Source organism: Schistocerca nitens, chromosome 6 (assembly GCF_023898315.1).
Source record: "Schistocerca nitens isolate TAMUIC-IGC-003100 chromosome 6, iqSchNite1.1, whole genome shotgun sequence".
NCBI lineage: Eukaryota > Metazoa > Arthropoda > Insecta > Orthoptera > Acrididae > Schistocerca > Schistocerca nitens.
In genome coordinates this window covers 125321513-125336863 of record NC_064619.1, presented here as the reverse complement: position 1 = coordinate 125336863, position 15351 = coordinate 125321513, and the positions used below count along the sequence as shown (strand labels likewise).

Genomic DNA, 15351 nt, shown 5'->3' with positions numbered 1-15351 from the left:
TTGTTCCTTGACAAGGTTTAGAAAACTCTCAATTGCTGTTGGATTAACTTTCCTACATAGTTTGTAATTAAATGTGACATTTGTTTGAGTACTAAAGCCTTTAAGTGTTGAAATGTGTGCATCATGGTCTGAAAGGCCATTCACATTTTCACTAACAGAATGCCCTTCCTGTAATGAATGAATAAAAATATTGTCTATGGCTGTGCTACTGTTCCTCTGCACCCTAGTTGGAAAAATCAGTCGATTCAGATCATATGAATTTATGAGATCTATCAACATCCTTTTTCTTGCACCATCATATGCAAAATTTATATTGAAGTCACCACATATAACTAATTTCTGGTACTTCCTACAAAGTGAATCAAGAACCCTCTCTAACTTGAGCAGAAATACTCTGAAGTCAGAGTTAGGGGACTTACAAACAATAACAATTAGAAGTTTAGTTTTACTAAATTCAACTGCCCCTGCACTACATTCGAGTATCTGTTCAGTGCAGTGCCATGATATGTCTATTGACTAAAATGGAATACTATTTTTTACATACATAGCCACTCCCCCCTCCCCTCCCCGCAAGGAACTCCTTGAAAAACAGCCAGCTAATCTGTAGCCTGGTAAAGGATGCGTCTGATCTGCACCCCCTCATACTCTTACGTATTTATGACAGCCTAGCAGGATTCGTGGTGTCAGTTCCCTACAGCACTACTTCAGATATCAGTCTAGTCCATGCCACATCATGTTGCGGCATTTCTGTGTGCTTGCGGGGCCCTGCATGACACTAGTCAGTTGTACCAGTTTCTTTGGCTCTTCTGTGTAGTTTATAATTAGGATACCAAATATATACATGTTTCATGCTATTCAATGTGGAATTACTTTGTAGTCCTCTCTCCACAGTGTATCTGCAACTTCTCTCAGCTGAATGACTCAAGGAGAGTGGATCTTAAAACACCAGCGCCCAACATAATTTCTGACATTATTTTATTATTGTATCGTTTGGTGTATTTGTCTTTGGATTTTGTGCAGTTGGCTTTTATATGGAAGATGATGTGTAAAATATGGAATGCACTGATCTACAGTGGTTTCAGAGTGTGATCACACTGTTGTTGCCAGCACGTTGCAGCTTGATCAAACTGTAGTACTTCTTCGATAGTACTTCACCATTTTACATGATAACACCATTTTTATTTGTGTTTGCGTTTCGTCTGAATGTGGCACTTTTTCAAAACGGGTGTAGACGCATATCAAGAGCAGATGATGTTATTGTGTGTGAATCATCATGGTTTCTGGTTGGTTTTAGTGACTTGTGTAGTCATAGGCAAACAGTTACGCAACACGCCTAATTTTAGCCCATTATCACAAAATTCATGTAGTGTACAGGAAATAATGTCTGTTTAACTTTCACGGATGGAATGTCTCATAGATGCGTTGCCCTTACGTGAAATGATACCATGTTGTAAATTGGGTACTCATCATGTAATGTGGGGCTGTTAAATGAATTTCTACAGTGCTTTGATAGTGAGACCCCACTATAAATTAAACTTTTACATTTCTGTGTTGTTTTATGAAGTTACCCCATTTAATCACTAGGTTTTAACTTTGTTTCTGGCTTGGCGGCATATAAGGACACTGGAATGTGTCACACACACACACACACCATTGTAAAAATGTTTGTTAATCTAGTATGTAAACTGCTTCCCAACACCATCAGAAGGTACTCAGAATACATAGATTTGACAATATTGTTGTATGAATGTTTCTTGCCTGTGAATATATGAAATTGTAATTTATGCACATTTTCTGGAAGAGGTCGAGGAAGTTAACACATAATTTGTAACTAATGCCATAGTATTGTGTATGCAGTGGTTTGTTGTTGTTCTTTAATGTGAACGCATGCATCTAAAAATAAGGCTGGAGATCTTAAAGTCAGTGTGTTCTAATGAAATTGAAGATCACTTAATTCTAATCTGATGCATATTAATCCTTCCTATCAAATAATTATATTTTCTTAGTCTGTATAAACTGCAGAACACCAAGCATTTGAAGTTGTAGAATGCGTAATTATTCTTGATGTCAGTTGCTTCCACTGTATATAATTCCAGATAAGTTATTGTGCTTCTAATTATCTGATGAGAATAATATACTATGCAAATTGCAAGAAATGTTTGCTTAATTTAGAAAGGATATACTGTCCGTCTTGCTCACAGTTGTGATAGGAAGGAAGCAGGCTAATTTGTGATTTGAATCTATGAACATTATCATGTTCAAGTGCTTTGCTAGATCATTGTTGTTGATTATGATATTTGGAACAATTTTTTGTGTAATTTGAATATCATCTATGAGTATAAATTAATCACTGAGCAAACCGCTTCAGCTGAGCTTTCAAATGCATGCTGCTGCAGTTGTTCTTGATGCAGAAACACTAAGTTTGAATCTCGTTGGTGAAAATTTTTTTTCAGTGACGACACTAAGTCATTGTCATTAGCTTAATTCGAACTTACACATAGTGTCACATTTTGTGAAGCCAGTCTTTACACTGTCGACCGTGATCTATCCATGAGACAAGGCAGACAAGGTCGTCATTAATTTTAGCAAATACCTTGCATCTTTCCAGAGAGAGTAGGCTACCTAAATGGTTCCATGTTTTACAGAGATGACATTACCCACTTAAACTTACAACTCATGACATACAAACTCTAAGACTGTTGTTAATTTTCATTGGTTCTAACAATAAAAGAATTGGTACAATATATCTTCTGCCGGTGTAAATGTTAATGCCTATGGCCTTCTTTATCTGTAACATCGTACTGCTCTTTATTTTATAATTTTCAGTAAATAGATCGTCATAACCAGAATCAGGCCCAAATCTGATAAGCATGTCAGCTATGAAATACAATACTTGGAACTGAAAGCATGCTTATTAGACTCCAAAGTACAGCAAGAACGGAACTGACCTCATGGACATAGAGTGCAATTATGTATACCAGCATAGAATATTCCCGAATGCCAGTATTTAGACAACCATTGAAAATTCCAGGCATACAAACATTACATACATAAGATATTTAAAGAATACCTGTACAATTTGCAGTGGAGGGTACTTTGTGTATCTGTGTCCCCTTTTCCTGTTCCAGAACACATGCTTCACGGAAAGAATGACTGCAGGTTGACCTCCGTGTGGGTTCAAATCCCTATGATTTTATCTCCATGGTCTTTTCTTGAGATAAGGCATAGGAGGAAATGATATAGCAGTTGACTCTTCTAGAAATATACACTATTGGAACTTGAACTATACACTGTACCATGATGCAAAATGCCTCACTTTCACATCTACTAAATGAACCTGTAATGAAAAGTTTTTTATCTACTCTTTTTTCCTCTACCAATCCTATCTGGTACAAATCCCATACTGATGAGCAATATTGAAGTATTGGTCGAACAAATGTTTTCTAAGCTACTTCCTTTGTTGATGGACTACATTTCCTTATGATTATTCCAGTGAATCTCAGTCTGGCATCTGACTTATTCGCGAATAATTTTATGTAGTTGTTACACTTCAGATTGCTCTATATGTGTACTCCTGGATATTTTATGGAAGTAACTGCTTGCAGTGATTGTACTGCAATTTTGTAATCATACAATAAAGTGCCTTTCTGTCTATGTATTCAGAAGACATTACAATTGTTTATGTTGAAGGTCAGTTGTCAATCCCTGCACCAAGCATTGATCCCCTGCAAGTGTTCCCATATTTTGCTACAGTTTTCTAGTGTCGTGATTTCTCTGTATACAATTTTATCATCCGCAAAAAGCCTCAAGGAACTTCCAACGCTATCTAGTAGGTCATTTATATATGTTGTGAAAAGTGATTGTCCTAAAACACTCCCTTGGGGCATGCTCAAAAGTTATTTTTACACCTGAAGACTTCTCTCCATTCAGCATGATGTGTTGCTTTCTATTTACTAGAAACTCTTCAGACCAGTCACACACAACTGACCAAGAAGGAGAGTACTGTTAACACTGAGAAAAAACATTATCACCATGTGCTTAATAGTTTATTTGTCTGTATTTGGATTAAAATACATCACTAATTCTGCATATCAGGGACCCAACAGTTTTTTTGGTAGGTTTATGGAGTTATGTGGCATTAATTAGATGTGTATGAACAGGTCGTGTAATTTGTGTAAACAACAGGCCACTGTTTTCGTACACGGTAATGGCGCCCGATAGCGACCCAGATGGATTTCACAGGTGAATTTGGTCACTGAGACATCAATGTGACTCCACTAGAATGCTCATGAAACCATTGTTGCATGGTTCTGGCTCCAACATGGACAATTATACTGATGAAAAATGACATTGCCGTTGGGGAAGACATAAAGTGTGAAGGGATGCAGATGGTTTGCAGCCATCAGTGATTACTACCGCAGGTCCCGTGTAAACGAAGTAGGAGAATGTCTCCCATAGCATAATATTGCTCCCAGCAGCCTGTGTCCGTGGTGCATTGCACATTTCAAGCTGCCATTCATCTCGATGATGGCATCTGTGGGGACGACCATAGACCTAATAGCACAAATGTGATTCATCTGAACAGCCAACATGCTTCCATTGATCAACTGTCAAATCCCAATGGTCCCATGCCCACTGCAATCATAATTCACCATGTCATGGGTCAGCATGTGAACACATGGGGGTGGTCTGCTGCTTTGCTCCTTATTCAACAGTATACGACGAACTGTGTGCTCCGAAACACTTGTGCGTGCACCAGTAATGTGCTCTTTCAATAGAGGTCCCACAGATCACCATCTATCCTACTTGATACAGCAGAAAAGCCTCTGAAACCCACGTTTTATGAAGAGTCATGGCTGTCCAACCATTTAGTGCCCTGTGGTAGTTTCATTGTAGTTTCATTGTCCTTGTACCTCTTTACATAGATGTGCATAACAGTAGCACATGATCATTCAACCGGCTTTGCCATTTGCGAGATACTCGTTCATAGGGTCTGCGTAATAATAATCTGCTCTTTGTCAAAAGTCGTTTATCTCAATGGATTTCCCCATTTGCAGCCCACATCTTCGCTTGGGTGACCCTCCGTCTCTGTCTGCTCCGCTTACATACTTTTGTCTTTTGTTACCGAGTCACATGCCTGCAATGCCACCAGGAGGCATCCAGTGTCATGGTGGGCAGTGGTCATAATGTTTTGGCTTATCAGTGTATTTATGCAAACATAGAATATTCCAGAATGCTAGTATTTCTACAACCACATAATATTCCAAAGATACAAACATTACAGCATGAGATGTTTCAAGAACCTTTCGGAAATGATAAGCTCTGAACAACAAATAATTGCTGGATGTAGTCTGAAGCAGCAATGTGTATTACACCAGCCTGTGTTGCTAACCGCTGTACCACAATGTATACACCATAGTTCGTGGCAATAGTTAAAATAAAATCCATACTTATGTAACAAACTCCCCAGACTTACAAGCAAAACCACACCTAAAAGTACACTATTGACTGCCTGTTAAGCTAGGATTTCAGTGCTTTCTTCTTCTGTATAGTTTAATACTTTACACACAAATCTCTCAAAAAACTAACATTTTCTCTGGAAATAAACTTCTGGTAGTGTGGATACCATAGAGTATTGTGTTAGTGGCCAACAACTGTGGCGACACCAAAATTGCCACTCCGTAAAATTTCAAAATTGTAATTTAACTGTGAAAAATCTTAGTTGGAAACAATATGAATTAGGATAGATTACTACTCACCACATAGAGGAGGCACTGTACAGTGAAAGGCACATTTAAAATTAGACCGTTGGATAAGCTATTGGAGAAAGTCCTTCATCAAAAAAGTGCCCCCCCCCCCAATACGCGCACACACACCTGGCCACCGCTCTCTCTCTGCAGATGGAAAAATAGCACACTATCTATCAGGTAGATCACTTGTCATTTATATTGTGTTGCTGCAGTGACAGGCTCACTCACAACTAGAGCTAGATGGTTTAAACATTGTAATTGTGCTGTGAGGTGTTGCACATGAGCTTTTGTCTGTTCACAATAAATTTCTTAGTGTATATTAAGTAGTAATTGATGATGTGAAAATTTCAATTTTTTTTAAATTTTTTTAAATTTTTTTTTAAATATTTTACCAATGAGTTTTCTTTCATCTCCCTCTCCCCTCTGAAAAAGAATTATGTTGTATTAAAAATATATTTTCAATCTTTTAGGTGCCCTGTCCCGTGCTCTCAGAGTTGCCCACCATGCACAAAAAAATGTTCACACAGATGCAGGCATTCGAAATGTGCAAACCAGTGTGGTGAGCCTTGTACACCATGCAGAGTAAGTATTGTCTGAGGATCCACATTCGCATTAATGACAGGAGCTGCTTACGCAGTAGTATAGAACTAAAAAAAATTAATAGTCTGATATTTTTTTAGGGGGTCATATGAGTGTAGTTTGAAAAGTTCGCAGAATTGCCACCAGCTGTCAGCAGTAGCACAGCGAGATTCACAAGTAATAACAGGTCATCCTTCGTGAGTGAACACATGATGCATCAGTGCTCTGGGTAGAGATCTGTGATATGAATGTGTGTCTGTTGTTGGGCCTGTGAAGTGATTTGTGAAGATGGAAAAAATAAAGAATCGAACAGTGATTAAGTACTTCATAAAGAAAGGCATGAAAGCAAAGAAAGTTTGTCATAATTTTCAGAACACACTGGGGGATTCAGCCCCTTTATATTTAATTGTTGCCAAGTGGACAAAAAACTTTAAACTTGATCAGGTCAACTTAGATGATGATCCGATCCGCATAGTGGCAGACAAGATGTGCCACTGCCCAAAAATTGTTGCAGAAGTGCATAAAATGGTTATGGGGGATTTCCTGCTGAAAGTGTAAGAAATTCTGATTCTGTACTGATGTCATCTGAACAGTCATATCACATTTTAACATTGGAACTGAGTATGAGAGAATTATCTGCTACTAGATTGGTGCTGCAGGATCAGAAATACATCAGAATGGAAATGTCCAAACAATGTTTGACCTTTTGAATGTGACAAAGTCATTATAGGAGCATGTGGCTATTAAAAAAATTATTAAAAGATCTGAAAACAGCTGGTAGCTCATAAAATAAAGGTTATTTGACGTTACTGGAACATTTTTACTTTTGCATTACATGTTTCAGGTGCTTGCCCACCTTCAGGTGATCTGCAGATAAATAGTAGCAGATATGTATTTTATTTACAAGTTGACACTCCAAATTAAATAAGAAATATATGTGTAAAAGAGCCAAAGCTACACTGGAGAGACTTGTTAAAGAGTACATACATCGAGAACAAAGTGAATACAATTCTTTAAAACCATTTAAGTCGTGAATAAACATAACACGAAGACACAATAGTCATAGAGAAACTCTTAACCTCACTTGTACATTACTTGTAGATGATTAAATGTAACACTTACCTCCACACAGGTAAGCATGCTTATGCTAGGTGGTGTAAGTGTATAAGTTCTATCATACGTCAGTGAAGAGGTGTGACCAATTGTATTACCTTATACAATGTTTGTTTTCGAAACCAGATAAGCGTATAAAATGTATAGTAAGTCATACCTTTCATGCCAACAAATAGGCAAACACAGGACTAGTACAAATAATTAAAAGTACTATTTATTAAGAAACCAGCTAAAACTATTAAAAACACTAATAATGCAGGTATCATAAGTTTTTATTTTCTCTTATAAAATGAAAGTATTTGTGCATTATAGAATTGTTGTACCCAGACAAAAGTAAGAACACATTTTTTTCATCTTTCTATTGTAACAGATCCTCAAAAATATTGAAAACCCATTAAGCATTTTGCATTTTGAGCCATACAGTTGATCACATCTCCACATTTACGTATGATAGAACCTATGTATTTATGCCGTCCAACATTATTGAGCTTACCTGTGCAGAGTTGTAGGTGCTACATTTACTCATCTAGAAATTTAGAAGTGAGGTTACAAGAGTCTCTCAAAGACTATCATTGGTCTTCATTTTATGTTCATTTGCAATTGACAATGGTTTTAAAGCTTTTTATTCACTTTGTTCTCAGTGGTATGTTCTCTTTAAGGAGTGTCTCCAATGTAACTTAGACTCTTTTATACACACATTTATAATTTTAAATGCCTGTGTATCTGTGCACTTATAACAAAAAGAAATATCTGTAATGGAAAAACAAAAACATTCCAGTAACATCAAGTGATAAATATTTTATGATCTACCAGCTGTTTTAAATTTTGTTAATAATGTTTGACCTATTTTCAGCACAACCAATAAATTGTTTTGCACTGGTTTGTGATGACAGATGAAATTTGGGTTCACTACTACATCACAGAGAGAAATCAACAGTCAGAGCAGTGAAATCATGTCCAACCAAAGAAAGCAATGGTATTACAGTCAGCGGGAAAGAACGTTGCATCAGTTTCCTGTGATGCGAGAGGAATTTGATATATTACCTTCCCACTGGTAAACAGTTATGGGACAATACTGCGCTAATCTCCTGGACCAACTACAGCAAAAGATACATGAAAAAAAAAAGGCCAGGTTTGGCAAGGAAGAAAGTTATTCTTCATCAAGATAATGCACACCCGGCCAGGTTTGGTAAGGAAGAAAGTTATTCTTCATCAAGATAATGCGCACCCAACATAAGTGTTGTTGTCATTGGCAAAGATGCGTGAACTAAGATACAAATTATTGGCCACACCACTCATATCTGCGTGATTGCCTCCCATCAGATTTCCATCTTTTCCCAACCTGAAAATTCTCCTTGGTGGATGTAGAGTCTCTTCAGTCACATTTATCAGGTATTTTGCAGGTCTGGAGGAATCTAATTTTCATAATTGAATTGAGACATTGGAACATCACTGGACCGAGTGAATCAGTGTATAGGGAGACTATTTTGAAAAATAATGTTTCACTAAGGTATTTTGTTGCCTTCTATTCCATTCTGAGAACTTTTCAAACTACCCTCTTATTTGCTTAATATCATTTATTTTTCAATTTTTTCTCAAAGTAATATTTTATTTTTTATCTGTCAAATATCTTTATCATATTAATAACCCTCTTTTCTTGTGGTCTTTAAATAAACAGGAGAAATGTGGTTGGCAGTGTGAACACTTGAGATGTACACGTCAGTGTCACGAGCTGTGTGACCGCAAACCTTGTTACAAACCGTGTAAGCTGAAACTTAAATGTGGACATAACTGTATTGGATTCTGTGGTGATCCTTGCCCACCACTTTGCCGCATTTGTAATCACAGTGAAGTTACCACCATATTTTTTGGCCATGAAGCAGACAGAGATGCAAGGTATGTTTTTCAGTGTAAGATGTGCTTTTTCTTACTTTGTTTCCTTCCTGTGCCACCTCCCTCCCCCCTTCTCTCTGTGACATTTCTGTGCTATTGCTGTGCACACTGGAAGCAGAATTGGAAAATAAATGGAAATGAGGAAGAGAGTATGATTATCGTGTATTATACTGGGGACCTATAAATGACTGAGAGGCTTTATCCCGCTGTAGCCCTCAGTGATTCACAACCCCACACAGCAGTCCACCTACCCCACCGCCGCCCCACATCGAACCCAGAGTTATTGTGCAGTGGCCTTTCCACCCCCGCCCCATCCCCCGAGAACGTCTCATACCAGACGAGTGTAACCCCAAATGTATTGTTTGCGTGGTAGAATAATTATGGTGTACGCATACAGGTAGACACTGTTTGCACAGCAATCGCCTTGAAAACCATCCTGAGGCTGGCTGGCATACTGGACCTCGACACTAATCCACCGGGCAGATTCGCGCCCGGGACCGGCACGGCACGCCTTCTTGCTTCGGAAGAAGCGCGTTAGACTGCACGGCTAGCTGGGCGGGTTAAGTATGATTATACTTGAATTGTCGAATTGAGAACCATGCTTTTGGTATAAATATGACAGCTTGAAAAGTTTGAACAGCAGAATCTCAAAATTAGTTGCCCTTAACTGCAAAAGATCTCTTGTTTGACGTATGTAGTTGCAAGTTGTTGGCAGTAGTACTTTTCACTTTCATTACTGTTCACAGACAACACTGTTAAAGTGTTGTTACAGAGTGACCTTTTAAGCCATGAATGTGTTGTCAGGGCAGTATGCATGTATGTCTTTCTGCACGTAGCTTATTAGTAATAGTTGTGAATGGTCATGATAAAAATGGTTCAAATGGCTCTGAGCACTATGGGACTTAACATCTGTGGTCATCAGTCCCCTAAAACTTAGAACTACTTAAACCTAACTAACCTAAGGACATCACACACATCCATGCCCGAGGCAGGATTCGAACCTGCGATCGTAGCAGTCGCGCGGTTCCGGACTGCGCGCTTAGAACCGCTAGACCACCGCGGCCGGCTAATGGTCATGAAATTTTGTATATGTAGTCCATTACTACTTTAAAATTGAGAAGATGAGTCAAATAGAAATATCCAATCCTCCTGTTGCAAAAAATGACCGTTATCTCTGTAAGTCAGAAATAATAAAATGCTGAAGTTTCTCTTTAATATGTGTGTGCTAAAATCATGCCAAGTGACCCAATAAAGCTCTGAAAATTTCCTGTCTGATAGCAAAAACCACAACCCAGGTCAAATGAATGGAGGCAAGCCACCAGTCAATGCTTGGGAATATAAGAAGAAAAATATTGTATTATAGTCTTACATTCGAGTTGTCTGAAATTTCTGAAACTCTGAATAAAAAATTATGAAGACCTGGGGAAAAGTAATTGTAAACAGACTGCCAGAAAAGTTAAGAAAAGGTATCAGGCTTCAGATTTACAATGCAAAACCACATATGGGGCGTATCACAGAAACACAAATAGGATAGATGTGGAAGCATCCACCTCTTAATTACATCTGATATTTAGAAGCCATCTCATTGATTTTTGTATGTGGATGTTGGTGTCTAGATTAATGAAAGATTGGGTGACATCTTTCAGGTCCAGATTAGTTAATTAGAGAGCAGCCACCTCATCTGATTATATAAATTTGCATGCAGTGGGCAGATAGTTCCAAAACACTATAAAGTAGCTATCATGTGACTTACAGTAGTTTCATGTTACATGCTGCTCTGCCCTGCATCACATTATGAATTCCACTGACATCTTAGACCATATCTGCGATGTGTGATTTTGATGCATGGAAACTTAAGAACAATATCACACCGATGGTATATTGCTCTCCAAGCTCTAGGATAAAAAATTTCGTAATAGAACCTGAAGTACCAGATGTTTCAAAATTAATATCAGGGTTTTAAGGCTTCATAGTATTATTATGTTCAACTTATGATTATATATAATACATCAAATGAAAGAGCATCTCACCTAAAAAGTTTTTCTTACAACTGTTCAGTGTGAGTACCATTTGTCACACAGCAAACATTCTGTTGATAGGCGAGTTCTTCCTAGACTTTGATCAGTGTGTGTGGAGTTATTGTCGCAAGAACTGCTTCGGTAGTGTTTCTTAAGTTGGGTAGATTAGCTGGTACTGGAGGCATGTACATGTGATCCTTTATCAGCCGCTATAGGTAAGAATCATATGGTTCCTTATTGGGTGAACGTGGCGGCCATGCGAAATAAGTTGTGTCAACCAGCCCCTTGCAGCCATGCCAGAAGCGAGTACAACGTTGTTTGACCGATAACTTACCGAGTTATACAAGTGAGGCGGGGCACCATCTTTCTGGCAAATAAAGATCTATAGTTCAGCTTCTTCCACTTGAGGAAAGAGCCTTCAATTTAGGGGAGCCCCATTAAGCTGTACCATCTCGTGAGGATTTGCTGGCCCCTAGATGTGCGCATTGTGTGTTTTCACATTTCCACATCATCACTGAAGACGACGACAATCAAGAAAATCTTCATCATCATGCAGCAATATTTTGTTAGCAAAGTTGGTGCACAGCCTGTAGAATGTAGGCTTTAAAACTTATAACAACTGCAGATGATAAGGACATAGTTGTGTCTCCTTCAGTCTCCACACAGACAGCACTTGAATTGGTACTTTGTGACCAGCTTTCCAAACTGATTTCTGGGGGTATGCCTGGAAGACTCGCTTGTCGCCATCTTCCATCTTCGCTGCTAGTGCATTCTAATGGAAGACACAGGAAACAGCACATGCACACAGGTATACAAACAAAACTGAGTTTGCCTTTCATTTGATGTATTATTTATATGTCTAAGTTGAATGTAATAATTGCTGAAAAGCCTTAAAAACCAGATATTCATTTTGGAACACCCTGTACTACGTGGCAAAGCTATTAAAGAATTCCTATATCCAACATGAGCTGATGATCTACATATAAGTACATAGAAATGGAGCATCTGTACAAAATGCTTTATGATGTTGTAAACACACGTAATGTGAAGTTGCATGTAATTAGCCCAACAAAGAGCACTGCATCATCAGACACGATAATGTTTTTACAAATGTACCTTCATATAAACTGGAAGTACACATGATTAACACAGTCATTTCAGATCACCATAGTCAGTTAATTGAGGTACAAAATAAGAAAATTGAAACTGGAAATGTAGTTGTAGACTGAAGATTGTCAAATGCTGGAAATCTCAACTTATTGGAATTGTTATTCTGCTTAGAAGACTGGAAAGCTGCATATCACAACGATGCGGAGGAAAGCTGGAAAACTTTTAATTTCAACATTTCGTCACCTTGTGAACATAGCTTGTGTCCAAAGGTCTGCAGAACAATAAATGAAAAACATAGTAAGAAATAGATCACCAGAGAAATCATGAATGTTAGAGAAAATTTTTAAAAAATTGCATGAAAGACATTGGAAATGTAAAAGTCAAGCAGATTGTGAAATGTACAGGGATGGAAAGAAAGAATATAGCAAGATAATAAGGCAAGTAAAATCTGGATTGTATGAACATGAGATTGGAACTTAATCATATATTTCTAAGACAGCATGGTCACACATAAAAAACAGGAATAAATCAAATAAGACAGAAAGTGGGAACGTAGTACTTAGATCACAAATGACAGAAGTGAGTGATCAATGTGAAGTGTGTTTCATTTTAAATCTGCATTATTGTAAATATAGCAAACAATGGAAACTTCAGGTAGAAGTATTTACAACATAGGAAAAGATAGATTGCTATTTACCGTAAAGATGAAGCGTTAAGTTGCAGACAGGCACAATTCAGACACTTGCACATAAGTTTTTGGCCTCAGGCTTCATCATAAAAACAGAAATACACACAATTCACTAACAGAAGTGAGCACATATCATGCACACGTGACAGCCAACTCCGACAGCTCGGGCCAGTGATATTTGCATTCTGGCCCAAGCTGCTTGAGTTGGCGGTCATGAGTGTGTGAGGTGTGCTTGCTTCTTTGAATGGAAGGTGTGTGTTTCCCTTTTTCTGATGAAGGTTGTGGTGGAAAAAACAGGTGTAAGGGTCTTTAATTTGGCCTATCTGCAACTTAACATATTATTTTTGCAATACATAGCTAAATTATCTTTTCATAAATTGTTGTTTATGTAAATATAGTTCAGAAGTTAATGAAACATTGACGAAAAAGATTATAGTTTCATTAGAAATAATGGAATATCTTTTCCTATTTCCAAAACGAGACAGAACTTACACATGTAATCAGATCACTGAAGCAACAAAGATACTTAGCAATGTTCATACACAGCAATGTTCACTATGGTCTTTAAGGAGACACACTGTTCGTTCGGCTAGGTGGTCAGCTAGTAAGCAGTTGCATTTCTATTGCTCGTACACATCTCCACAGCCATCGTTCACCCGTCATCTATGGGTCATCCCTGTCATCTGTGGCTTGTGATGCAGAGCTGTTGCCTTGAAACAGTTTTGTATAGCATCATTTTGACATGCATAGTGTGTTTTGAGGATGACAGAACACTGACATTTTGGAAATGGTTCTGCCCTTGACCCAAAAGCCAATGATTGTGCCCTTTTGGACACTGGATAAATCACTGTTTCCTCATTACGATGATGGCTATGCAGTTTTCTACATCTGCGCATGCTTTATGAACTAGCTGTCACTTGCTGTCTGTAAGTTGTTATTGCACATTGATGTTGACCATGGATGGTAGTCACAAAAATGTGACTGGACAGTATAACAGAAGAAAGAGAAGTAATAGTGAAAGAATAATTTAAACCTAGAATAAGTCGTGACATAGTAGTGGTTCTTATCAACATTATTTTAGATTCTGGACATGATACATCTGTTGTTGATCAGAATTTTCTGGAAGAATATTATCTATTACAGAAGTTACCAATGTTACCAGTTACTGGAATTAAAATAGTTGCAATTTGTGGAACAGTGGGTAAAAGTTTCAGGGAAGAATTATTGGCGAAGTTTAGTATTATTAATTACGCTTCCAAATGTACAATGTTTGTTGTTACGGGGACTAAATATTCCTATTTTCCTAGGTATAGATTGGCTATGAGAAAGTAAAGTTTTTATAGATTTTAATGAAGGTAAGATGTCCTTTCCTTATGGAGAAATCATAAGGAAGATACCCTTGCGATTGGAAATGTCTGTGTCACAAGCATTGGAAGTAAGACCAATTGCAGAAGCATCACTTTTAGATGATTGAGTTAGACAATGAACAAGAAGATATAATTCACATAGGCACTCTACATATATCAGTAAGCTTGAATAAGATGCTCTGTTGCAGAAACCCAAAAGGAATTTTTCATTATAACCAGGGATCATTAAAGATTTAATATGTACATTAAAGATAAAAATCACATGAACCTTTCTGTATTGGGTCTTACCCTAGGATGCAGTATGAACGGAAACTGGAAAAACAGGATATTATATGAACTTTCGATAGTCGTTTCTATGACCTATAAGTAGTATTTAAGACCCTAGATGAATTCGTCAGTTTAGTGTTAGACACCATAACTCTAAGTACAGTTGGCATGGGAGGAAGGGACAGGGCTCCAATTGTACACTACTGGCCATTAAAATTGCTACACCAAGAAGAAATGCAGATGATAAACGGGTATTCATTGGACAAATATAGTATACTAGAACTGACATGTGATTACATTTTTATGCAATTTGGGTGCATAGATCCTGAGAAATCAGTACCCCAAACAACCACCTCTGGCCGTAATAACCTCCTTGATACGCTTGGACATTGAGTCAAACAGAGCTTGGATGGCGTGTACAGGTACAGCTGCCCATGCAGCTTCAACACAATACCACAGTTCATCAAGAGTAGTGACTGGTGTATTGTGATGAGCCAGTTGCTCGGCCACCATTGACCATACGTTTTCAATTGGTGAGAGATGTGGAGAATGTGCTGGACAGGGCA

The 15351-nt window shown here is 37.9% G+C and overlaps 1 protein-coding gene across 1 annotated transcript in view; it reads left to right on the top strand.

Moving 5' to 3' along the window:
• LOC126263751 (NFX1-type zinc finger-containing protein 1-like) overlaps nucleotides 1-15351 on the top strand; it is a 272319-nt gene that overhangs the window by 204355 nt on the left and 52613 nt on the right. Inside the window, exons 12-13 of the mRNA XM_049960939.1 lie at nucleotides 6221-6332; nucleotides 9121-9338. Of these exons, the coding sequence (XP_049816896.1) occupies nucleotides 6221-6332; nucleotides 9121-9338 (330 nt within the window). The remainder of the gene's footprint in view (nucleotides 1-6220; nucleotides 6333-9120; nucleotides 9339-15351) is intronic.